This window comes from Phyllostomus hastatus, unplaced genomic scaffold (genome assembly GCF_019186645.2).
Source record: "Phyllostomus hastatus isolate PE091 unplaced genomic scaffold, TTU_PhHast_1.1 phas_scaffold_114, whole genome shotgun sequence".
Taxonomy (NCBI): domain Eukaryota; kingdom Metazoa; phylum Chordata; class Mammalia; order Chiroptera; family Phyllostomidae; genus Phyllostomus; species Phyllostomus hastatus.
In genome coordinates, this window is record NW_025334006.1 from 13,518,439 (window position 1) to 13,544,018 (window position 25,580).

Sequence of the window (25,580 nt, forward strand, 5' to 3'; positions counted from 1 at the left end):
TAAAACAGCTCCTTACAATATGCCCCAAAACTGTAATTTTATGGTAACAATGATACTAATTTACCACATGCCCTCTTTCTATTAATTCAGCTGAGATTTGAAAATTAAAAACAAATAAGCACAAGTCTCTTAATGTTCTATAATATACTATTATAAAATATTTTTCTCATTATTGGAGAAAGGATATATAACTATGAAATAGGGGAAGGCCAGAAGAAAGATGCTTGTGGTATTATATTGAAGTTGGAGGTGTCTGTATGAATTCATGGTTTTGTGGATAGATGCAGAAATAGATACAGATGTGTATTTGTACATATGTATTCACTCACATACATAGTCATACATACATTATACACAGGTGATGTCTATAAGTATAGGTATCAACATGTGTACACATGTGTCCTAGCTCTATCAACAAAAAGCCGTAGAAACAATGGTGCCCTCTGGCAGTGAACATGCTCAGTGCATAGATCTTGGTTTATAAATAATATTTGCCCTTAAAAGGAATCCGGGTCCTTAGGAAAAATGGGAGACTCCAGGTTTCTGGAATATCTTGTGCCAGAGAGAAAAGAAGTCCTCAGTTAACAATGGAACATGTCAAATCTTGTACAAATTAAGCATCAAAATGAAAAATACTAGTAGTGATGGGATAGAACTGGTGTATGGAATAATGTAGCAATCCATTATTTGTATGGATAGTAAATAAAAGAACAAAACAAATGAATAAATGAAATTGAATGGAAAGCTCTTATTACAATAAAATGGCAACTAATAAATGTAAAAACAATGATGAACGTAGGAAAAAAAAACACCATTTTGCAACCATAATAGTAATAGCTTATTTAGTTGTGAATCACCAATGTGTCCTAAACTAGGAGGATCTTTAATATTTAACAAGATTGGCATATTTATATTTTCCTATTTACCCTCTTATTAGTTAAAAAGGGGGGGAAATAAGTTTATAGCTGAGAAATTTATTGAACACCATGTTAACCAACTGAGCAAAGGTAGCATCCCCAGGAGTGAAGACACTGAAAGCATATGCCTCTTGTTGGGATGCACTGAGCAGACCACAAAATCATTTGTATACTGTTGCTGCCAAAAATACATAATTAGTATCTTTTCATGAGCAAAGCCAGGAACACTCAAGTAAACGGCCTCTCAAATACATCAGTATCATGAAAAACAAAGAAAGCTAAGGAACCATTCTACATTAAAGGAGTCCAAAGAGACAGGAAAAGCAAATGAAATACAGGGTTCAGGATGGGGTCCTTGACCTGGAAATAAAATGATGAATAATAACATTATGAGAACAGTTGGAGAAATTTGATTAAAGTTTGTTGATTCAATGATAATATTACATCAGTATTAAAAATTCTGATGTTGAAAATTGCACTGTATTATGTCAATGAAATTTCTTGTTTATATGAAATACACACTAAAATATTTAGGGATAAGGGGGCATGATGTGTGGAAATAATTCCCAGATGATTCATATATATATATATATATATATATGTGTATATACACATACATTCACACATAAATGAATTATGTATCTGTAAGGTTTATATAAATGTGGAGAGAGGCAAAGATAAAGACAGATGGAAACGATAAATGTAACAAAATATTAATGAGGTTGATAGTACAACTTGATGGGACTTTATTGTATAAATGTTCAAGGGGATTCATGTCATGAAAGTACTTACTCTTCTTGTAGATTATTATACCTTAATCTAAAAATTCTTTGTAGTACTTACAGACCATCAGTATTTGGAGAACACCCCAATATGTGCTATATTGAAGCAAAAAGCTCCTCATCACTATCGGATCCGAGCAAAACTGAGGTCCTATAAGCCCAGAAGACTCTTCCAGTCTGTTAAACTTCATTGTCCTAAATGTCATTCACTGTAAGTATTTTCTGTAATAAAACAAGTTTCACTTCATAATATTTGTGGATATATGTTTTTATATGTATCAGTTTAAGTTCTAGCAATGAAGAGATTGTGATTTTATGTATTACGTGTTTTTTTCAGACTACAAGACGCACTTTCCCTCCCCAAGTTTGGGGGAAGAGTGGTGCATCTTATAGACCGAATGTAGCTTACCTGGCTTACTGGGGGGGGGGGGGTGGGCAGTGATGGAGCGGGGTCACAAAAGGCGGGAATAGGGTCGCTGCTGCATTTTCCTCCCAAATTTGGGGGGAGGGTGAGTGAGTCTTATAGTCCCAAAAATATGGTATATTTTGATAGAATGGTAACATTTTTAAGAGAAAATATTAAATTCTTAGAAAGTAAATCTTTCTGATACTTCTTAGTTATAGTAAATAAAAGTAGGGTCTGTTTTTAAATATGGAATTCAATTTAGTAGCTCTGGTAAATGCAAACAATAAACTATGAAACTATTTGGGAAGACTCGCACATTTGTCACAAAAAGACTTTAAAAGTTAACCATTAATAACTAAAATTCTTTCTTTAAATTAAATTTATTGGGGTTGCATTGGTTAATAAGATTATATAGTTTTCATGATTTTTTTTCATATAAAAATCCTAAAGACTCCACAAAAAAACTGTAGAAACAATAAACAAATACAGGAAAGTTGCAGCATATAAAAAGCAATGTGCAAAAATCTACTGTATTCCCGTATGTTAATAATAATGAAATTTTAGAAAAAGAAATGGAAAAAACAGTTCCTTTTGCAATTGCAACAAAAAAAAAGAATAAAATACCTAGCAATAAACTTAACACAGGATGTGAAGGACCTATATACTGAAAACTACAGACCATTATTAAAAGAGATTGAAAAAGACTCAATGAATTAGAAAGATAGTCCACATTCATGGACTGGAAGAGTCAGTATAGTTAAAATGTCCATTTTACCCAAAGCAATATACAGATTTAATGTAATCCCCATCAAAACCCCAATGACATTTTTTCTTTTTTTTTAAATTTATTGTTGTTCAGTTACAATTGTCCCACTTTTTCCCCCATTGCTCTCCCCTGCCCCATCCCCCCTCCCCCAGTCAGTCCCCCCATTGTCCATGCCCATGAGCCCCCTATTTGTGTTCCTTTGCTTGCCCCTCCCCCCTTTTCCCCTGTTATCCCTCTCCCCACTCTCCTCTGGTCACTCTCAGTTTGTTCTTTGTATCCACATCTTCTGTTTTGTTGATTAGGTTCCACTTAAAGGTGAGTTCATACGGTATTTGTCCAATGACATTTTTAAAGCAAAATACAGCAAAAAATCATCAGATTTGTGTGGAACCAAAAAAGACCCTGAATAGCCAAAATAACTAAAATTCTTAAATTAGAAAAGACGTCTGGTTAGTTGAAATTTTTAATTAGGTGGTATAGAAAGCCTTGCTGGAAAACAGTGTGCTGACTGCGGTCAGGAAGGGGGGTGAGAGGAGGCAGAAGAGTGTATAGAGGGGATAAATGGTGATGGAAAAAAATAGAAATAAAAAATAAAATAAGAAATGGAAACTTACTAACTTTCTGAAAGAAGTTATATAATAAAAATCATGTCCAGAAAAAAACAAAAGAAAGCCTTGTTGGAAATATGAGTATTTCTCTTCTGTTTAATAACTACAATATGGTAAATATAATTTAAATTCTTGTTAGTAATTGAGAATTTCTCAGTACCTCTCGAAGTTTTTATTCTAAATATCAACTAATATATAAATATATAAATTTATAAGACATTAGAATGAATGCGTACTTATCAGCTCCACAGTCTTTCCTCTAAGCATATAGTGTATAAAAACAGACATGGGCAAATGTAGGTTTACAGTTACAATACAAAGATAATATACCAATTAATAAAAATAATACAAGAACAAACTTGGGTACCCACAACTGTAAACCTACTTTTGCCCACTCCAGTATGTACACATCTCCATTATATTTGTGTGCTCATATATTGTGTTTATGTTTCTCTGTGCGCTAATATACATGTATCCCCCTCTAACATCTACGTATACTACTGTTTGTGGAGATTTTTGATCACCAAACCTCCTTAAGTAAAAAGAGGAACTGACTCTCTTCTACTTATTTTAATTTGCTGTGGTAGTTGGAGTAAAAAATATAGATTTTAGGTAATTTTTGAAGTATTATCAAATCATAGTTTTGTCAAATGCTGTAAAATCACGTAACTTTGTGAAACAAAAACCCTCTATATTCATTTTTTTTTTAACAAAGAAGGAAATTGCCTCAGAAAGGTTAAGAGGTGTTACCTCAAGTTTCACAAATCATCCAGATCATGCCGAGTCTGCTCTGTCATGCTTTACCGTGTGGCTTTCTAAAAGGAACTGAAACAAATACTGGTTTGTAACACTAGTAATCTCTAGACCTGAGATTTCTTAGCTGATGAGTTGCTGTTCACTGGAGAGAAGTCAGGGAGAGGCTGCTGCGTTTTCTTGTTCCAATGGAGAGCTTAGCCCTCCTGACAGCAAAGGGCGAATAGGTGCTAGAAATCATGTGGTTAGTGCCCTCAATGTCACCAAACCCAGCAAGGAAGTTGGTGATGGTTAATGTAGTTGAGAGGGAGCTACTTAGCCGTGAAATACAAGTATCTTTCTGTTGAATAAGAGTCTTTAATCTAAGTAGCTGGCTCATCAGCATATGAACAATTTTTTAATTGTAGTTTGTAAAATTGGATTTCCAAAGTTTTGTGTTAATTTCATTGATGATGGTTTTAGGCAGGAAGTTCCATGTGAAGATGATTTGGATCGAATTTTGAAAGAGAATGCAACTAAAACTCCAGATGCAAAACTGCAAAATACCTCATTATATGATTCGAAAGTCTGGACAGCTAAAGATCAGGGAGAACGAAAAGTAGCTATTCATTTTGTGAAAAACAATGGTATTCTTCCACTTTCAAACGACTGTCTAATTTTGCTAGAAGGTAAGATATTTAAGTTACTGTTTTATTAGATTACATCTTTGCTTATGTCTTTTTCTGACTATTATTAAATATATCTTAGGGGCAACCTGGGACATGTAAAGTCAAAATACTGTTAAATTTTGTAACATGGAATATATTATCCATAACAACTAGAATCAAATATATACATGCACACATATATAGATTTATCTCAATGACATTTTGAAATTGTACATTAAACTAAGTAGTTTGCATTTGTTCATTTTGTTGGCTTTTTGCATGTAATCTTAAATCAGATCCAACCTGATTATCAAGCTGAGGAATCATTGAGACTGCATGTGATTTACAGTTGTTGTTATCTTGGCCACTGGGTGTCACTGTTTTTCCATAAAAAGTAGAATGAAATAGATATCATTTATTTTTTTAATCCTCACCAAAGGATATGTTTATTGATTTGAGAGAGAGGGGAAAAGAGAGAGGGGAAGAGACAGGCAGACAGACAGCATTGATATGAAAGGGAAACATTGATTGGTTGCCCCCAGTAGTGACCCTATCGAGGGTGGAGCCTGTAGTCAGGGTATGTGCCCTGATGGGAATAGAACCCACAACCTTTTGATATATGGGACTACGTTCCAACCAACTGAGCAACCCTGCCAGGGCTAGATATCATCTATTGATATCTAAATCAAGGAAGGGACCCTTGAAATAAGATAATTTGATATGTTTTTTAAAAATAAAATTTTGAGTCATATTTATTTTTGCATTGCTTTTCCACTTTTGTTTTATTTTTATCTAATATATGTATTGAACCACAGACTTTTTTCCCATGTCTTTCCCCAAATAGGTGTTAAGTAGTGGAATTGAATTGTAACCTTGTGATGAACGTATCTCCCCTTTGCATGACATGTAATTATGGGAACACAAGAAATTAAGTAATTGTTGCCCATTCCTTTTTAGTAAAGTTATCCTAGTCTGCATATGCTTTAGCAGAGTATGACATTATCCGTTCCCCTACCCTTGTCATCATATACTAGCACTTTAAAAAATTTCACCAATTTGATGAGTAAATTGTGGTATCTTATTTCCTTAGCAATATTTTAATCTACAAGGAACTGGATTTAAAAACAAAAACACACAGACACATACATGCATACAAGTAAGGAGTAAGAATCCTGGCTGATGTGGCTCAATGGATTGAGTGTGGGCCTGTGAACCAAAGGGTCACTGGTTCAAATCCCAGTCAGGGCACATGCATGAATTGCGGGCCAGATCCCCAGTAGATGGTGCTCAAAAGGCAGCCACACATCATTTCTCTCCCTTATGTTTCTCTCCCTCTCTTTTTCCCTCCTTTCCTCTCTCTAAAATGAATAAACAAAAACAAATCTAAAAATAAAATGGAGTGACAGTATTTGTAAGCTATAAAAATAAAACAAAGCCGTGGTCCTATGAGGTTTTATAAGAACTGTCCTTGTAGGGCCAACTAGGAGGATGTCACATGTGCCTTAGGGCCCTCCTGTGTTATACTGCCTCCCACAGAATTCTGTGCTGAAGCCAGGTTGGCCTCGAGGGTGCAGAGAAGCTTGAATTAAAAGGTCTCTTTAGCTCCTGACCCGATCTTTAATTACCACTTATCCCCAAAACGTTAAGTCTCATCTACAATCAGCATCCCACCCACCAGCCTTACTGAACTAGTGGCAATTCCTAAACCCTGTTTATTTCTTGGTGACTTTTTGCCATTTCATTGCTGTTCTCTTGAGAATTTCTGCTCTAGTACATCTTCAGAAGTAAACTCAGTAATTTCTTTTTTTAGCAATTCACATGTAATATTTAATGAGCACCGGTATGTAAGAAGCACTTTTTCTTATTCAACAGGCAGATTTGACTGGTCCTTAAGACTACATGCTGTATGAACTTCCATAGAGCACTTCTGGTATTATATTTGTGTTTTATCTGTTGGTTAATAGAATTGTTTTCTTATTAGAATGAAAGCTCCCTAAAAACAGAATACATGTTTATTTTAATGTATGCATCTTTAGCACCTGGCGTGGTACACATGGTATATGACTGACCCTCGATAAATATTTATTGAATAATTAAGTACACCCAATGTAATATATCATCTACAGATTTTTAATGAAAGTGTATGCGAAAGCACTTTAAAATTTAAAACGGTTACATCAAAATGTAATATTTTATTTTATTATGTTTCTGAGTGCTGTCACCCTAGTGAATCCGAGGCTGTGATCAAACTGCAGTGTGGCGGGGCAGAACTGTGACTTCCAGTTGTCCCAGAGCTGCAGAAGGAGGGATGGGAACCAAGTTAAAACACCATACAGCCACTGTTCTTACCAAAATGGATTCATTCACTTTTTGAAAAAACAAAATTTATCTTTGGGTTGTTGGGAGCCTTTGGTTAATTTCTAGACTTGTGAAAAAGTTGAATTGACAAATTTGCCAGTGCTTTTGCTTTTCTGGAAAAGTCTTATTTTTGGATGTCTTTGGTCTGCTGTGCTAGAAGTACATCCACCTCACAATGCAATTTTAATGTTACAAATTGTATACAAATTTTAGGAAATACACCAAAGTACTTCTATAGATCGTATTCACTTCCCCTGGAGAGGAAGAATTATCAATGTAAATAAAAAGTATAGCAGAAAAGGGACCAGTAGGTTTGAGTTATCCTAGATAATGCTGCCATGTAATCATGGTGCCCCATTGGGCAACTGTCTTCACGCCCACCCATCACAGGATTGGGGTAAGTAGGGTGGTTTTCCCCGGGAAAATGAACAGACACAATACATGAATTCATAGTACATGAACTATTTGCATATATATTTAACTTTAATGTTGACCTGAAAGTTTAAAAGATTTATTTCAAACTCAGGACTAAACTTGCCTAGACATTAGTAGTATATAGTAAATTTAATGAGAATCCTACTTTGTCTCACAACTCTATTCTTTTGATTCTTTGAACTATGGCATTCCTGACATAAAGAGCATCTTGTATAAATTTAAGAAGATGGTCACAATTTCACAAGCCTCATAATAACTCAAGTCTCAGCATTTTCGGGTAGTGGTTTCATCAGTGTGTAGGATCCTGAATTTACAAATCATATTTTCACAATAAATGTATAAACATATTAAATCTCTAAATTCATGACTTTGTCTTTTTCTGTCAGTTTCTTTCGTCTTTTACTGTACCTCACATGTTACTTGACAGGCACTTCATTTTGCCTACATCGTATTTGGCCAACCTGAAGGGCTGTTTGTTCTCATTTAATAGGAGGCACACTCGGTGAGCTCCACAAACTTGCCAACAAGTTTCACAGTGTGATTCCCGTGAGGTCTGGCCACGAAGACCTGGAACTGTCTGACCTGTCGGCACCGTTCCTCATACAAGATAAAGTCCATCACTACGGGTGTGTTTTCAGTTCTGGGGACCTTTGGGGTTAAACATTCTCTACGAGTAATTTTTACTTTATTTTTATCCTACTTGTTTTACTATATTGTCAGTGGATACTTGTCAAGTCCCAATTTTATATATACTATATTTATTTTATTTATATTTTTATTACTAATTTTTTATTTATTAATGTTTAAATAAATAAATACATCTATTGTTTTGACAGCATTATTTTGAATACCTACAATGTGCTAGATATAAGGCTACCTGAGAAATTAATTATGTTTTCTTTCATGAGGCTTTAGCTGTTACTTACAGAGAGAGGTTCAAAGCTGCATCCTAGTAAAAGTGACTGAATTCCAGAGTTTCTGGGCCACAAAGTTACAAATTAGTTGCCACTGAGTAATCGGAACGTATCAGAATATACTGGGTTCTAGAAACAGAGTTTTATGTTTGGAAAGAGGCAGTGGGAATAAATCTCCTTTTCTTTCCGCTTGAACAAACTTGTTTTTGTCGTTGCTCTGTTGTTTTTCATTGTTATTTTTATTTTCTTCCTTTATTTTCATTAGGTTTCCTCAGATTTTATTTTTCAAATGTTTTTAATTGAACACTTACGTTAATCATTAATTTTAATATATTTTAATATTTATTTGTAAGCCTATAATTTTCCCCTCAAAAATTAGCCATGGCTTTAACCCAAGACTGGTATTTAATGTTTTTCTTGTCACTGCTACATGTTTCATAATTTCCATTATGATATCTTTGGCCCATGAATTCTTTTAAAATTTCTACACATACATTTCAGTTGCTATGTTGGTGTTTGCATTTTGGTTAGATGACTTTTTAACCAAATACTGTGATTCATTTCATAATGACTTTTTGAGATTTGTTTAGCTGCTTTATTGTAGAATATGTCTGTTCAGATTTTGATTAAGTTTCATAAATTTTTAAAGAATATATATTCTTCAATAGTAGTGTTTAGTGTTTATTAATATTTAGTTATATTTGTTAGCCGGGCTTGTAAATTATCTTCAAAACTTTTATTTTCCTTTGTAACTATAACTGTTTATTCACTACTTAGAGAGTGTGCTTAATGTCCTCTGTGATTGTGGGTTTGTAACCTTTTATTTGGTCAGGTCACTGTGAGCTTTATATGTTTGGAAGCTCTTGGCTGGTTTGTGTAGGCTCAGAATTTCATCTCCTGGTGAATTAGTTGTTTGATATGTTCTTTTGTATCACTTTATCTCTAATCATGCTTTTTTGCCCTAAGGGTTCTTTTAAAATTTTTTATTATTTTATCAGGGTTTTTTGTTAGTTTGTTTCTTGTTTTTGGTTCATAATTGCTTACAAAGCAAAAGAATAGTACCCTATTTTCATCCTCATCCCTTTACTTTCATGTTCCTTTGTTGTTGTATTTTAATAAGTCGTGTGAATAAATACGCCTAGATTTTGGTGGTTTTTAAATAGATAAGTTTAAAGTATATTAATTTCTGATATAACTAGGTTTTATTTCTATATTTTACCTTGTTTTTCACTTATACTATTGCTTTATTTTTTGTTAATTATTTTGCTTACTTTTTTCTTCAGTCTGCTGTGGAATTGATGTATAAAAAAAATGTTCTTGGTAATGGAAAAAATACAATGAAAATAAAATGATATAACAAATACTCTTAATTTTCTCCTTTGCCTCTTTTACTGCTTTGGAAGTTATGAATTCTCTATTTAATTTTTATTTGTTACCCTTAATTTTTAATTTGTATATTAATTTTTAGTTGGTATACTTGCTTTATGAATGTCTAAAGTTAATAATGCCTTTTTAAAGATGATAGTAACTTCCTTTAATTATTACGTTTTTCTGTTCAAAAAAATTTAGATGTGTTTGAAGGTTGGGAAAGGATACCATTTGTTGTAGTTACCCTCTATTTTTCCCCAGAATGCAAATGAAAAGGAATCTGCATGAACCTCTTGAATATTGATTTTATATAGTTATTTAAGTATGTATTTTTATTTTCTCTTAAACATTATGTTATATATTAAAAAATTTACTTAAAATATTTTTGTATATAATAAAAATACCTATACTAAATCATATACAATGTTAGTATATTATATAGTTTTAAATTGATTTATATTATGAAGAGTAACTATAGTATTAGGAATCATACACTATAAACCTCTAAATATGTGCTCACTGACTATATTACCCCAAATATTGCCAGTACTACCTTCTTTAGTTAGAAAATTTTCCTCATATTGGCTATGTTGAATTAAGACCTCAGCTATTACTTATCATTCACAGACCCATAAATGAAAGTTCTTAGAGAATGTCTGTTTAAACTTTTTCATTTACCAAATAATGAAATCAGCCAAATTAATTAATAATCTGGACCTGAAACCTCTCTCTTACTCTCAATTTAATAGTGTTTATCCTGAACTATACTTGTTTTAATTGCTTCTATTGTAAAAAGCTTGTTTTTGTAAATAATTCTGTTAGTAATACGCACATTACTGTGCAGTATACAGTACAGCACAGTACAGTATAGGAGGTAATGTACTGTTTTAATTTACTTTTTAAACTGCATACTCAAACAGCAAAAATAAGTTATAATGTCAAATGAGTTCTAATAAATTATTTTGTTTTAATATTTGATTTTGTTGTATTAATTTCAGGTGTAGAAAGTGTTCTACCTTGAGACCAATACAAAATCTAAATAACCTGGTGAATAAAATGTCATGGATTCCTTCTTCTGTGGCAGAAGGTTAGCTAAATGTCTGTGTCCTGTAATCTTAACTGTCTTTGTGTAAGGTGATTTCACTGGTTATATTTCAATATTTGTGCCTCTAGTAAAACCAGAGAAAAGTTTAATTTTCCTTATGCAAAACCATTCACAGTCATTGTAGTAAAACTATAAAGTAAATGTTTAAAATATTTGGAAACTCGAACACTTGCCAGTCCCTTTTAATCTTTACTGATATTTTAATGTTCAGTAATTTATTTCAGTATTAATCAGCTTCTGAAAAATCTCTCCAGTTCATAGTACTGTGGGATTTCACAGTTTTAGAAATAGCTATAACAACTTTTTACTCAATACAAGTCTTTTAGCTGGAACTAGAATCTTTTTATATCACAATCTCAACTGTGGCCACCTAGCCTTGGCTTAAACTCATTTGGTGACAGGGGACTCATTACGTTGCAACAAAAAATTCCCTTAGTTTTTAGGAAGTTTTTAATAGGCAGAACATACCTATCTATAATTTTACCTTGGGCCACATTCTATCTACTAGAATTAGAGTATATCTGTTCCCTGTTCTGCAAGATCAGCAGATTTATACTTTTGAGGATAACTGTTGAACCTGCATTTCGTCTTTATTTCTGCAAGCAGGCATCTCATTTCCATTGGTACTTCCCCACATTCCTTACACGTATTTTATTTCTCCTCCATAGTAAACATTTCACATTACCAGTGTTTTCCCCTAAGTTTGCCATTAAATCTGTAAATAGGGCTGCAAATATTGGCCAACTCAGAATATGAACAAAACTTTTATTTCCCTAAAAGTGGACACTCTGCTTCTACTCTGCGTGAAAATCTCATCGTACAGCAGGTCCTTGAATAACGCCATTTCATTCTGTTCGGTGTCATTTTATTATAACACTGATAAGATGCCTTGGGAACTTAACTCTTGTTTCTGTTCATTAATGTCTGGTAAAATTGGTTTCATTACATGTTGTTTCACTGCAGTTCCAGGAACCTGTTGATAGTAATCTGTATACTTGGTTTTGCTTTCCTTTCCTTTTGATTCAGCTATGTGATACTGCTGTCTCCTATTTTGTTTGTGGTCCAATAAAATTCCAGGTGCCTTTCACATTTGCACTTTCGCTCTCCAGCATGGTCTCCCTATCCTATTCTAAATGTGGTTACCTGTCTGTCTGTACGGTCCCCAGAGTAGGTGTTGTGATCATATATTTTGGTTTTAGCTCACAGTTTTAACCTGTTGAGAGCTTTTAAATTCTAAAAATCAATTCTCTGTATTAACAATTTCTGTCATGTCTTTATGCCCTAATTTATTCTTCCTACTTGCCCTCTTATTAGTTCTGTTCAAATATTGATTCCACACGTGGAAAAAATACTCCCTTCTATAAACATATTGAATGCCTTCCATTTCCAAACACAAAGATGTTCATTTAACTTTTAAATTTTCAAATGATTTATTAGCTCTTTAAATTCTTCCTTTTTTCTCATCTTACCAAGTTATGAAGTCCCAGATTTTCTGACATTTTTGTCCATTTAACTGGATAATATCTCTTCAAAAATAAGTGATCCCTATACTTGTAGCACAAAGGGGGGAGATGTGTTACATAATCATAAATATTGAACTGCGTGCTATTGTTCAGAGCATTCTGGTACTTTAATTTTGTCTTTCATAAGACTAACATGTAGTATATTATATTTCATAAGTCAGTTTTCATGTTTTCTATCAAGATATACTACCATATGACCTCACCTTTTAACAGGAACCTAAACAACAAAACAAAGAAATAAGCAAAATATAACCAAAGACACTGAAATAGAGAACAGGCTGACAGTGACCAGAAGGAAAAGGGGAGGGAACTTCAGGGGAAAAGGGGAAGGGTTTACAGGAACAAGTATAAAGGACTCATGGACAAAAACTGGGGGGGGTGTGCACTGGGATGGGAGTAAAAGATAGAAAATTGTACTTCAACAACAATTAAAATTTTAAAAAATGTACTCATTTTAGAGATACATTAATAGTTAATCAAAAAAGATACAGTTGTGCATGAGTCCTTGCCTCGGTGCAGGTAGTCTGATGTTCCAAAATGAACCTGCTAAGATGAGCTTAATATGTTAGTATTAGGGAACAAAAAAAGCTTATGTGTAAGTTTTTCTTTCTCCTTTAAATTATTTTAATAAACAAAATTAACAATTAACAGGTACATACTATCCAAAAACAATTTTAACTCTACTTTGATTACAAGGAATAGAAGATTCATACAGTTTAATCTTTTTTCTAAACCAGTATTGGGTGTTGTTCCCCTCCAACATGTGTTTGTGATGACATTTACTCTTGACGATGGGACAGGAGTGTTGGAAGCTTATCTCATGGATTCTGTAAGTAACAGAGGTGGTGAAAATATTTCTAACTAAAAATAAATTTTTGAATGTTAATATATTCATACCTACTTTATTACTAAGAAGATTTAAGTAAGGCAACTTAGAAAAATAGAATACAAGTGTGTAGATCTTAAATTGTCTGTGCATTTGTCTCTTGATATTACACTGTAAATCTTATTATCTGAATAATGAAAAATTGAAGAATAGCAATTTTAGGAGAGAGTCATTTTTTATGCCACACAGAAATTCTGTTCCAGGAGCTGAAGGCCGAGAGGTATGGCCACACGCTCTACACATCATCTGTCAGCATTCACTAGGCTTGGCAGGCCTTCTCATAATATTTGTTCCCTCATATTAGAGGGAACAAGGTAATTTGTTAGGTGATAGTTATATTGGGTGAAGCGAGGGAGATTTCCACAAGGCCACCCTTATTTCTGACTACAGTCCCAAGTTTGGGGATTCCCAAGACCATCCTTAACTCAGATACCAGTTGCAAGTTCAGAGGTCCCCAGGACTACCCTTAGTTTTGATTCACTAGAAGGACTCACAGAACTTACTGAAAGTCATTGTACTCACCATTACAGTTTATTACAGCTAAAGAATACAGATTAAAATCATCCAAGGGAAGACGTGCAGAGGGCAGAGTCCAGGAAAGTTTCAAGTGTGGAACTTTCATTTGTCCTCTTTTGTAGAGTAGAAGATGTTACTTTCCTGGCAACAGTGTGTAACCACACACATGAAGTATTGCCAGCCAGGGAAACTCCACTGCACCTTAGTGTCCAGGGTTTTTACTGGAGCTCTATCTCATAGTCATGGTCAAATGTACGTGTAACTGATCTCAGGCTTCAGCCCCTCCCAGAGGTCAAGTTAATGCCACAGGATGCAAACTCCCTTCTCCAACTCACATAGTTAAACTGCCCAGTGTGACCCAGTGTGACCCAGTGTCCCCAGGCAAACAAGGTACTCTCCAGGTATGAAATGTTTAATGAGCACCATCTATGTGCCAGGTACTGTTCTTTGTGATAAGGATGTACTAGTGAGCAAAGCAAGCAAAATCCCTTTTCTCCCTATAATCTAGTAGAAAGGAAAAAACTCTGTAATACTCTTAAATTTAACACTTATACATTGTAAGCACTCAACATACGTATGTCAAGAGAATAGTAAGCCTCACCGTTTTATGATCATTACTTTTATTATCACTAAGTCAAAGCAGTTTAATTTGACTTTATACCTCAAAGATGTTTTTAAATTAAAGTAGTAAGTCAGATGTTACAGTTAAGACTGCAGTGCAGTTTATGAATTTTGCAATCTTGATATAGAGCGACTTAGCCTAGGTGATTTTAATTAGATAGTATTAAATACACAGGTGGGCAAAAGTAGGTTTACAGAGGTTTGTATTGAAAAAGATGTGCAGGTTATGCTTATTACAATAGCTTTATTAACTCAAAAGAATGTCACCATCAGTTGTAAAGCTACTTTTGCCCACCTCTTTACTTTTGTATTAATTATAATTTTAATGAAAGATTAATATTGCTTTCTTCTATAATTTTTTAAGGACAAGTTCTTCCATATTCCAGCATCAGAAATCCTGACCAATGATTACCTTCAGGAAAGTATGGATGTGATCATGAATATGTTTTGCCCCCCAGGAGTCAAAATCGGTAGGCAGTAATATTTTGTCAGTCCTATTCATTGTTTGTTTAAAAATAGCACCTAGTTTATATCTAATCTATGGACTTTTAGAGGTATAAAAACTTTGAAATATGAATCCAAATATTGCTAATTAGTATTAGATTACTGTGTAATCTACCTTTGGTTTAAACAGTAGAAGGAATAAAATGAGTATGAATCATAATTCCTGAAATGAAAAGATTTTTAAAAATATTTTGAAATATAATAAAGGATAGGCAGTTTTGATCACAAGCACTTTTGATACTATGCTTATGTATAATAACATTTGAAATTAACCGGGATGAAATGTTGATAAGAAACATATTCTATAACAAGCTCCATTGAGCTAGTTTAGTTCATTGGTGAATTTTCTATTCATTATTAACTAGTTTCAGGTTTTACAATTTTTATTGTTGTAATTATTTTTAGCAGCTCTAGTTGTCTTCTGTATGACATTTATTCACCCACCCGACCTTCCGGTCAGACTGCATGTAGACTTCGCCTGCTGCCGCTCCGTTTTCCTTCTGGGGCCGCTGTCGTGCTTACACTGAGGCTTGTGGCTCTAAATTAGATTAAAACAGTTTGACTCTTCTAACAGTTTTTCATCAGTAACAAATTTTACCCCCTGCATATTTAACTGTTACTTTAACTTTTATAGGTTGTTTTTAATTAGGCTTTATTTTTCCCTGGTCAATCTGTGCATTTCATAACAATTCTAAAAAGATAGTTTTTGTACATCTGTAACAAAGTTTAACTTACATACTTTCATTTAATGTCAGTTTTAATTTTTGTTGGCTATTTGGATTCTTTTGGCTAGATTTCTGGAAATAAAAGTGTCATATGGAAACAGCACAGCCCTGGTAGACTTTTGATACATACTGCCCAATTGCTTTTCAGGAATATTTTACATATTTACAGTTCTGCCAGCACTGTAGGAGAGTGTCTGTCTTGCTTGACCCTTGCTAATATTGAGGACAAGATTAAATGTCTTTTAAACTCAAAACATGAAGGAAAGAAACAATAAGAAACTTCTCTAGGTGTTATACATCGATTTATGTGGTAGTAAGCAGAGCTTAGAAATGGCATCTATGGCTGCCAGCTTTGCCTTGACTCAGTACTTGGTACCTGTAGTTTCACCTTGACAAATGTAAGGGGTTCAGCTCATTTGAACTTCAGGATCAGTATCTTTGCAGTCAACCAAGAGAAAGAAAGAAATAAAATAGGGAGATCAGGGAGCAATTAGCAGGAAAAAAAAAGGAACAAAAATTGAAATGAAATAGCTTACTATCTCCACTATCCAACATTCTAAAAACCCCACATTTAATTACTTTTTCCTATTGTTAAGAAAAAATTCAAATTAGTCAGAATTGCTGTGAAACAATAACATGAATCCAGTATATAATTTGGAAACGTAGATCATGTTACATTTGGTAAGTGTATTTATTTACTTGTCAGGCTTCAAAGTAAATGTTAATTTTTTTAGCTATTATACTTAGATATACTGGAGTTATTTATTTAATTTTAATGGTTAAATAACGTTTTCTTTTGGACTGTAGATACATATCCATGGCTGGAATGCTTCATCAAGTCCTATAATGTCACAAGTGGGACGGAGCAGCAAATTTGCTACCAGATTTCTGACACCACGGTTGCAGATGATGTTATCTAATGTTGACACTCAAGTCGGCATATGTAAATATTGTAGCTTTTGAAATCATTACTGTTTTCTATGAGATTGCCATAAAACATGTAAAAGATTTAGTTCACTGGTTCATTTTCCATTTTAACCACTATTTAAATTTTTTTAATGGATATTGTGTTACTTTAACACCTTCTTGTAAATTAAAAATGTTTCTGTTGCTCAAAAATATCCAGTATGATAGCTTCCAGGATTCTAAAAGAAACAGAGACATTGAATAAATAAAGACTGTTTTTGTTTACTCTTTGTAGTCCTTTCAGAGAAGCTCTTTTGTTACCATACACTACCTGTTGGTAAAAATTACCTTCCGTGTTGGTTTTGCCACTGATTTCTCTGCCATCCACCTTCCCTGGTTCAGCTCCTTCTCTTGCCTAGATTTTCATATCAGCAATGTTGATGATTTTAGCATGACTATGGGTTTAGAAGATGTCCTTGGAATGGCTAGTTGTCTTGTTTTGTTTTGTTTTGTTTTGTTTTTGTACAGAGTGATCTGCTTAAACAAATATTCTTCAAGGAAATGCTTGTTCCAGCCCTGGCCAGTGTGGCTCGGTTGGGCATCACTCTGCAAAGCAAAAGTTTGCCCATTTGATTCTTGGTCAGGACACATGCCTGGATTACTGGTTTGGTCCTGGGTCAGGCCATGTAACTTATGGCTGTTTCTCTCTCACATTGATGTTTCTCTCTCTCTCTCTTTCTCTCTCCTTTCTCCCCTCTCTAAAAATAAATAAAATATTTTTAAAAAAGGATTACAATTAAAAAAAAGAAACACTTGTTCAGGTAAGCTACAGTGTACTTTAAGTGGAAGTGGTAGAATTGCTTTCCTTGGCTACTGACATTTACCAGTTGAGCCATTTTTTTGGACCAGAATTACATGCTCTGAATGCTTATTTCTCTACATAATATTAGAAATTATTGTGTTCCACCTCAACTTAATGAAGTGGTCAGATTTACAGTGTTAGTGACTGATATTATACTTTTTTTGATAGTCTTATGTAAAATATATTTTAAGTAGGGCATTAAATGAGATGTTAATTCAGCATATAGGCCATTTTTTACCTGACAGCATGTCAAATTTAAAATCATGAATATTCAGTTTTATAAACTTCTGTGTATCTGTATATATATATGGAGATGTATGTGTGTTATTTGCTAGAGACTGAGAGAAGCAGATCTTTCTAGTTCAATTGTGAATAAATGCACACAGTTCATCTGTTTCATTTGTTTATTTGAGCTGAGGCATGATTTGAGGAAAAGAATCAAAGCAGGCATATCATGACAGCAGATATTTAGGACTGTCTGCACACTAGGTACCTAATATGTATTTGAGTTCCACAACAACCCATTTTCCTGGTAAAACTCCTTGAGTCTTGATTGATGAGCTGACTTGTCCAAGTGCAACTTGGACAGTTCAACTTAGCAATTATTAAGTGCTAGTCAATATTCTCTATTCAGAGGTTTCACTGTTTACCACTGCAGGATTCTGGAGCCAAAGTGAGCATGTGGCTTTCTGCAAATGAGTCCTGCCTTAAATATCTTAAGTAACATTGGAAGTTAGTGTCACTCATGTGTTTTCTTATACTAACCAAAAGGGTTTTAACAGCTTGTTGGTAAGAAGAATTGAATGTCTGATTTCCTCTGCTTGTAATAACTCTAAGCTCTAGTTCCTAAGTATGTTAGCATATCTCCAGATCGAACCACCCGCCTTTCCCGTCACCGAATTATCACCTTGTTTGAAATCATGAAAAAAGACGGATGATGTTTTGGGGATTTAAAGTCTTGGTGCAAAACATACTGAAGGAAAACTTTTAAAACCCTAAAATAGAACAGATATGTTTCAGCATTGCTGGTACGCTTGGATTACCAAGGGAAGAGAGATGTTTTCTCGTCCTTCGGGAAGCACCCAATGTAGAAGAGTGGGGGCCGCACGGGACCGCAGACTCACAGTGTCAGCCTGTGCTGAGGCCAGAGTAGCAAAGTCAAGTCAAGCTCTTCATGCGAACCTTCATGATGATAGGCTATTTCTCTTTTGTTTCCCTTTTTCTATAACCCCCCACACTGTCATCATTTGTTTTGTTTTTTAACTTTACAGTTTTGAACCAGATGAATTGCATCAACACTAGTGTGTTCATTCATTGGTGGTGTATGCGCCTTGCCCTTATCAGGAACCCAGAGTGATAGAATCCTGCTTCTGAAGCAGCAACTCGAGGGTGGCTTATTGTGCCCAGATTTGCGCTCTGTTCCCTCTGTTGTCCATGTGAATACTGTAGAGCCTGCATATTTCACACTACATGAATTTAAGAAAGGAGTGTCTGTAAAGCCTTTTGCTCAGTTTCCAGTCTCTGCAGCCTCCCGTTTCAGACACTCCTGGGTTGTTCTTTAACCCCCTGCACTGTTCTTTAGAAGCCATATGTGTCTACATGTGATGATGATATATGCACTGCTTGCAGGTTCTTTCTGTGGCCACCTCATTACACTGCTTTATCAGAGGGAAGCATACATGCCCAGATGCAGTGTGCAATTCCCCGTTTTTTACTTTTGACTGCTGGTCATGATGCGTATTGGGGGTTGTTTCTAACTGAATGTAGACAGTGTTTTGAACTCTGCATCTGATAGGTTGGCTGTCTCCATCACTTAGTTCTTTTTCTGGAATTTAGATCTGTTCTTTCATTTAGGCCACATTTCTTTATCTCAGCACACCTGTTACATAGTAAGGGACAGAGCCTTAGATATTCACAATGGTGGGGGAACCCACTTTGCTGCGTTGTGGTGATATATGTGGGGCCAGGGTCAGAGCAGGAACAGTGCCACTTGCTCAGCTCTCACCCAGCTTTGAAGAGACTGGCAGTTTCTCCCGCTACCATAACCCCCAGAGGTTTCTATAGCCAGAGGTTCTGAGGCTTCCTTTTCCCCACCCTGGAACCCTGGGTTTCGTGGTCTGTCTCACTCCCCTGTTGTTTCTCCCAGTTTACCCACCCGCAAATGTGGGACCACCTGGTCTGCCAGCCACTGCCTCGACTGTCCAGTCTGCCAGCTGCCGCCTTGCTATGCATCCTCTCTGCCCCAGCTGCCCATCTCCGCCTCTCCTACCAGTCTGGATGAATGTTATTCTTTAACTCCTTAGTTGTCAGGCATCCATACAGTTCAGTGTTTTGGCAATTCTGTTTTTTGTTTGTTTTTAAATTGGTTGTTTTCTTCCTTTGGTTGTGCGAGGAGGCCTATCTACCTACACCTCCATCATGGCCAGAACCCCTCGTGGGTTTTTTTCTTTATTTAAGTGTTCTATTTCTTGTGCCAATATATTTTTTCCTGTATATTTTCCTATATTTTTTCCAGAATTTATTCCTGTTTTCTCTTTTGTTAACTTTATTACCTTATGGTTATTCATATACTTTATTATTGTTATTATTTTAGTCTGTACTTTATCTGGTGTTATTTTCCCTTTAAATCTGGAGCCCCTGGGTCTAGTTTCACAATATTTTCTGAGGTTTTCAAGTGATGAGAATTTTGAAAGCCTGTCCAGACTTCCTAATACAGATTAAAAATCTGCCATGACATAGTTACCTTGAAATATTCTTTCATACTTTAAAGAACTCATTGTGAAAAGAACTGTGTTACTGTAAGAAGGGAAAATGCCTTCCGTAATACTTTTCACCATGAAATTCATGCTCTGTGAAGGTGACAATGTCACATGGAACTTACTAGAACATCAGTTTAGGGGAAATAAAAATATTCCCATGCAGTCGCCTCAGGAGGATCACTGGATAGCGTCTAAGCCTCCTGTTACTCCTGGAAAACGGAGAGCGAGTCAGCTAGTGAAATCTGGACATGATGATCTCCTCCCTCTGGTACTTGGAAATGGTATCGGAACTCACTAAGCTGGAGCTCACCAGTGTGCTCAGTTATGTGAGATACTATCTTCTTTTGGCAGTCAGGAAATGAATCAGCACACTATGTATTACTTTTCCCTGCAGTATTGTCATTTAAGCTGTTAGGAAATTTGAGATCACTTCAGGTTTCAAAGTGATGATCATCTTACATGGAGATTAATGTCCTGTCCATTCAGGACTGCATTTGATGGGTTGAGAAGTGTTAGGCATCAGTTACATGATAGGGATAATGCATCAATGTAAATGGGAGCTCTCAGATGTGCCCATTGGTGAAATATGGATAGTTCAGAAACTCCTCCGCTATTTTTAAATAATAGCAGCATCTTAATGAATTTTTGGTTTTTCCCTTTGAAATCTAGGCCACAAGGGCACATTGGTTGCGTGTGTGTGTGTGTGTGTGTGTGTGTGTGTGTTTTGTTTGCTTTTATTCCCTGCTTTGAGTTCACTTTGCAGGTACTATATTGTAGTTTACTTGACAGCCTAATCCACAACAGCCAAAAAAAGACATTTTTAACTTGTGTGAAAAGTTTTACTTCATCTATTCATAATATGTTGATGATTTGGAGTATGTGTTTATTGAAAACATTTTTATCATCTATTCATAAAATATTCTATCAAGTGTTGCATTTTCTAAACAAGTAACTTTACATGTACAGTCTTAAAGTTCAAGTGTATACCTTTTTTCTACATCCTTAGAATGATTTTCCGCTTTGAAATATGAACTCCCAGATAAAGCCAGTTTGTCATTACATAGAACTGTTCCTCAGCAGATTTTTGTCCTCTATTGTAGGGCAAAGTCTTTCTAAAATTTAAAATCTTTTGCCTAGTTTAACAGCCTCTTATATGACTTTCTGTCCCAAGCTTCTGTAACAGTTCATAGGAAAGGTAACACATTTTTAAAAGTCAAAGTAACTTATGGAGTCAGATGAAAACAAAGCTTGCAGTGGATAGGCATGCTTATGGTTTTATTTGATTGGATAGGAAATTCTATGCGCTTATTTTATTCTCCATTAGATAAGGTACTAGAATGATAAGCTTGTTCATAAATTCTGGAATAATTGACAAATATTTCTGTACAATGATCAAAGCTTAGAGGTTAGGTAAAGAATAGAGAGTACAAAATAGGTATTTAAAAGTTTACTCATACATTGGCATTCATTATTCATCTGTCTCTCCAGAAAAGAATTTAGTGTGGTTTACAGTAAAAGACACATAAGACACAACCTTTAAAAATAGAGCAAAAAGACAGGAGATAAATTTAAAAAATCAAAAGGAATGTTAAAACAATTCAATATTCCTAACCTATGGGATGCTACAGGTTTTGAATGAAGCATTATACATGAAAATGCAAGAGGTTACATTGCTTTTATTAAATAAGAAAAGTTATTTCATGTTATTAGAAGATAGAAACTTTTTATTTATCTCAACAAGGAGTAACAATGTGAATTTTTAGATTAAGCACACTAAATAACAATGATTTTTGTGATTGATAATAGTTACTTGAAAATGCAGAAGCTTGATCCACAGTGGTGAGAGGGAAGACAAGGTGGAAGACGGAGCGGGGCATTTTCAGTTGGCTCTCTGCCTTCGATTGACTCTCACTTGAAGTGCTTTTTTTGTTTTGGTTTTATTAACGATTGAAGCGTATGTAAGAATTATTAGAAAAGCCTTAATGAATTACAACAGGAGCAAATTAAAAAGTCAATTCCCTCCTGATAGAAATACCACTGAGAAAATGAACTCGTCTTACCTTTTGTAGTACAGGTAATGAAATAAAAAATGCCTCGGATTCAGTGTCTCACATCAGCAGAAAGAGGGCTTTAATGAGTCGCAGCCGTTTGGGAGATCAGTGCCCCATGGAAGGTGTTGCTTTATCATAAGTAAACAAGGTTCACAGCAGTGCCCACCTGGGACTTTGCTGGGAGAGTTTTACCAACACCAGATTTGCCAAACTCCGAATGCCCTACCTAACATTAGATCCCATCATCCTTCATTCCTTTCATTCACAGCCCAGTTGAGAAATCACTGTGGCTTGCTCTTTAAAATATTCCCAGAACTGGCCTACTTCTTACCACTCCCTCTGCACTGTGCTTGCTGGCCACACTGCCAACTTCCGCCAGGACCAGAGCCGCAGCTCCCCAGCTGACCTTCCCGCTTCCACAGTTGCCCCACACAGTGTGTCCTCCATACAGCAGCCAGGCTGATCCATTCAAAGGTACAGCAGATACTGTCAGTTTCCAATGTTTTCTAATGTCACACAGAACGAGACCATGGCTTTCACTACCCGATGTGACTGGTTTCTTTACTGCCTCTCTGACATCTGTTACTATCACTTTCCTCTCCTCTCCAAACACTGGTGTCCTTGCTTTTTCCAAGTACCAGGTGAACTCTCCCTTCAAGGACTTTGTGCTTGATGTTACTTTGGTTGAGCTGTTCCAAGTTCCCTGGCACACTCCCTCACATCCTCTGTAACAAAGTCATCAAAAGGGCCCACCCCTGACCATGTTAAAAAAAGCAGTCTACCCCATCACACTTTATCGTGACCTCTGACATAATTCTTCCCTTGCACTTACCTGTCTGACCCATATTTATTTGTTCATAATATGCTTCCTCCTCCAACAGAGCATGAGCTCCTTAGAGGCAGGGAGTTTGATTTGATCACTCACTGCTGTTTACCCCGTGCCTAAGTTCCTGGCATGTAATAGGTGCTCAGTAATGTCTCTGGAATTAATAAAATATTTAAGAGTTCAGCCTCAAAATCTGAGAATTTTAGAATTTATTAGCAGCTAAAGTGACTTTAGAGCACCTAAAGTAATACTAGCCCTTAAAGTGATTTCCAGGACCCAGAAATTTGCACTTAAAAATAAAACCCAGGAATTTTGATGCAAATTAAATAGTGCATGGGGCTGAGGCTCAGTAATTTGCATTCTTAGTAATCTCCCCTGGTGATTCCTTTGAGACACAGATTTTCGAGCTTAACTCCTTATGCTGAACAACCATGAGCTTCCAAATTCATCTGAATTATTCCATCGACGCAGAGACTGCTGTCAACCGCCTGTTCTGCCTGCATCTGTGGGCCTCCTACACCCACCCCTCCCGGGGCTTCTACTATTAGTTCCACTCTGACAGTGTGGCTCTGGAGAGCATGGGGCACTTCTTCCAAGGGAAACATGAAGGTGTCCAGTGTCTCTTGAAGATGCAAAACCAGCCCGGCAGTTACACCCTCTTCCAGGATGTGCAGAAGCCGTCCCGAGATGAGTGGGGTGGATCTCAGGATGCCAGGGAGGCCACCATGGTCCTGGAGAAGAACCTGACCCAAGCCCTTTGGGCCTGCTGGCCCTGGGCTCTGCCCACACAGACCCTCATCTCTGTGACCTCCTGGAAAACTGCTTCCTGGATGAGGAAGTGAAATTCATCAAGAAAACAGGTGACCACCTGGCTAACCTGTGCAGGCTGACCAGCCCCCAGGCAGGACTGGGCAAGTATCTTTTTGAGAGGCTCACCCTCTAGAACACAGGTGACAAACACAAGGCCCACAGGCTGAACCCGGCCCTCCACTGTGTCTTATCTGGCCCAGCACCTTGTTTCTACCCGGCAGCAGCACCAAGCTCTCGCTTAACTGTCAAGGAATAGTTACATTTATACAGTCCTAAAATTACATTCGGCCCTTTGAAGGCAACTGTGAGGCTACTGGTGAAAATGAGATTGACACCCCTCCTCTAGAATGACTAGGAGCCTCTAGAGCCCAGAGACCTTGGAAGGACTCCTCTGTACCCCCTAGTGTCTGGCTTCTGCTTGAGCCTTTCCCTGCAACCACTAAGCATCCTTTTAACCACCCTGCTGCCTGCTCCCATGCTGTGGACAATTTAGAAACAATAAAGCATTATGCAGCATTAAAAAAAAACAAAAACAAAACAAAAAACTGCATGGCTTCAATCTGTCTGCAGTCCAAACTACTCGTTTGACTTCAGACAAGTTGTTAACCTCCCTTGAAAATTGAGAATATCCATAGAGCTCTCCTCAGAGAACCATGGAGGGGATGCAAGGTGGATTAAATGAAATAAGATATGTAAAACGCTTTGAATTTGGCACATAGGAAACCCTCATAAAGGATTACATACTACTATACTTCGGTGACAAAAACTAATCTTTATTACTATTCTGTTTAAGAGATTTGGAATTTATTTATCCTCCTATTTAACGTCCAAGCAAGCCCTGCTGCAGTGGTGGTCAGGGAAACAACTGCACGCTCCGGGTCATTTCAGGCCCAACCCGCTGAGGCCATCACAGAAGTGGGAATGGAATGGGGCCCAATCACTGGATTAACTGACCAAAGAACCCTCTCCTAAGGAGGTTATCTTGGATAGGTTTTTTATTTCAAATCCCATTTTCTCACTATTTCATTCTTATTATGAAAAATGCAGAAAAACAAACTCAAAATGTACCAGTAGGGCTGTTCATTTTGAAATAGGGAATAGCTTGACTGACAAGGAGAGGAATCTGAAAATAGCACAGTGTGCAAGCTCTGAGGAAAAAAGCAAATATTTTGTCTGATTAAAAACACAGCTCTAAAACACTGATGGAAAAGAAGAAAGTCATATGTAAATATGGGGAAAATTTTTTGCAATGTAGTCTGTATAGTCTTATCTGTTTTATTTCAATCCCTTAAAACTAAAATACAAATCAATAAATTTTCCAATGCTTTCATCACTCAAGAGTGGTTATATTTAATAAGTCATTCACTAGCCATCTATTAGTTGTTTTTCAGAGTCATTAAGAAATTTTCTTCTTAATATTTGGTAGGATCTAGTTTGGGAATGAGCTATACGATCCCATGTACTTGTCTCTTATTATTATCGAGATTTAAACAGAGAATAATGATGTAATACACCACTAGTATCGAGTCCCT

General features: G+C 35.9%; 1 protein-coding gene and 1 pseudogene across 5 annotated transcripts in view; both read left to right on the forward strand.

Moving 5' to 3' along the window:
- Positions 1-17,025, forward strand: part of POT1 (protection of telomeres 1) — a 69,647-nt gene extending 52,622 nt beyond the window's left edge. For all 5 annotated transcript variants that reach the window (XM_045855786.1, XM_045855788.1, XM_045855785.1 and 2 more), the window contains 7 exons: positions 1,754-1,910; positions 4,695-4,900; positions 8,163-8,298; positions 10,953-11,041; positions 13,320-13,411; positions 14,970-15,075; positions 16,642-17,025. In XM_045855786.1, coding sequence (XP_045711742.1) covers positions 1,754-1,910; positions 4,695-4,900; positions 8,163-8,298; positions 10,953-11,041; positions 13,320-13,411; positions 14,970-15,075; positions 16,642-16,754 — 899 coding nt within the window. In that variant the 3' untranslated portion in view covers positions 16,755-17,025. The remainder of the gene's footprint in view (positions 1-1,753; positions 1,911-4,694; positions 4,901-8,162; positions 8,299-10,952; positions 11,042-13,319; positions 13,412-14,969; positions 15,076-16,641) is intronic.
- Positions 17,026-23,669: 6,644 nt separating this feature from the next.
- LOC123829807 lies at positions 23,670-24,181 on the forward strand (annotated as a pseudogene).
- The last annotated feature ends 1,399 nt before the right edge of the window (positions 24,182-25,580 follow it).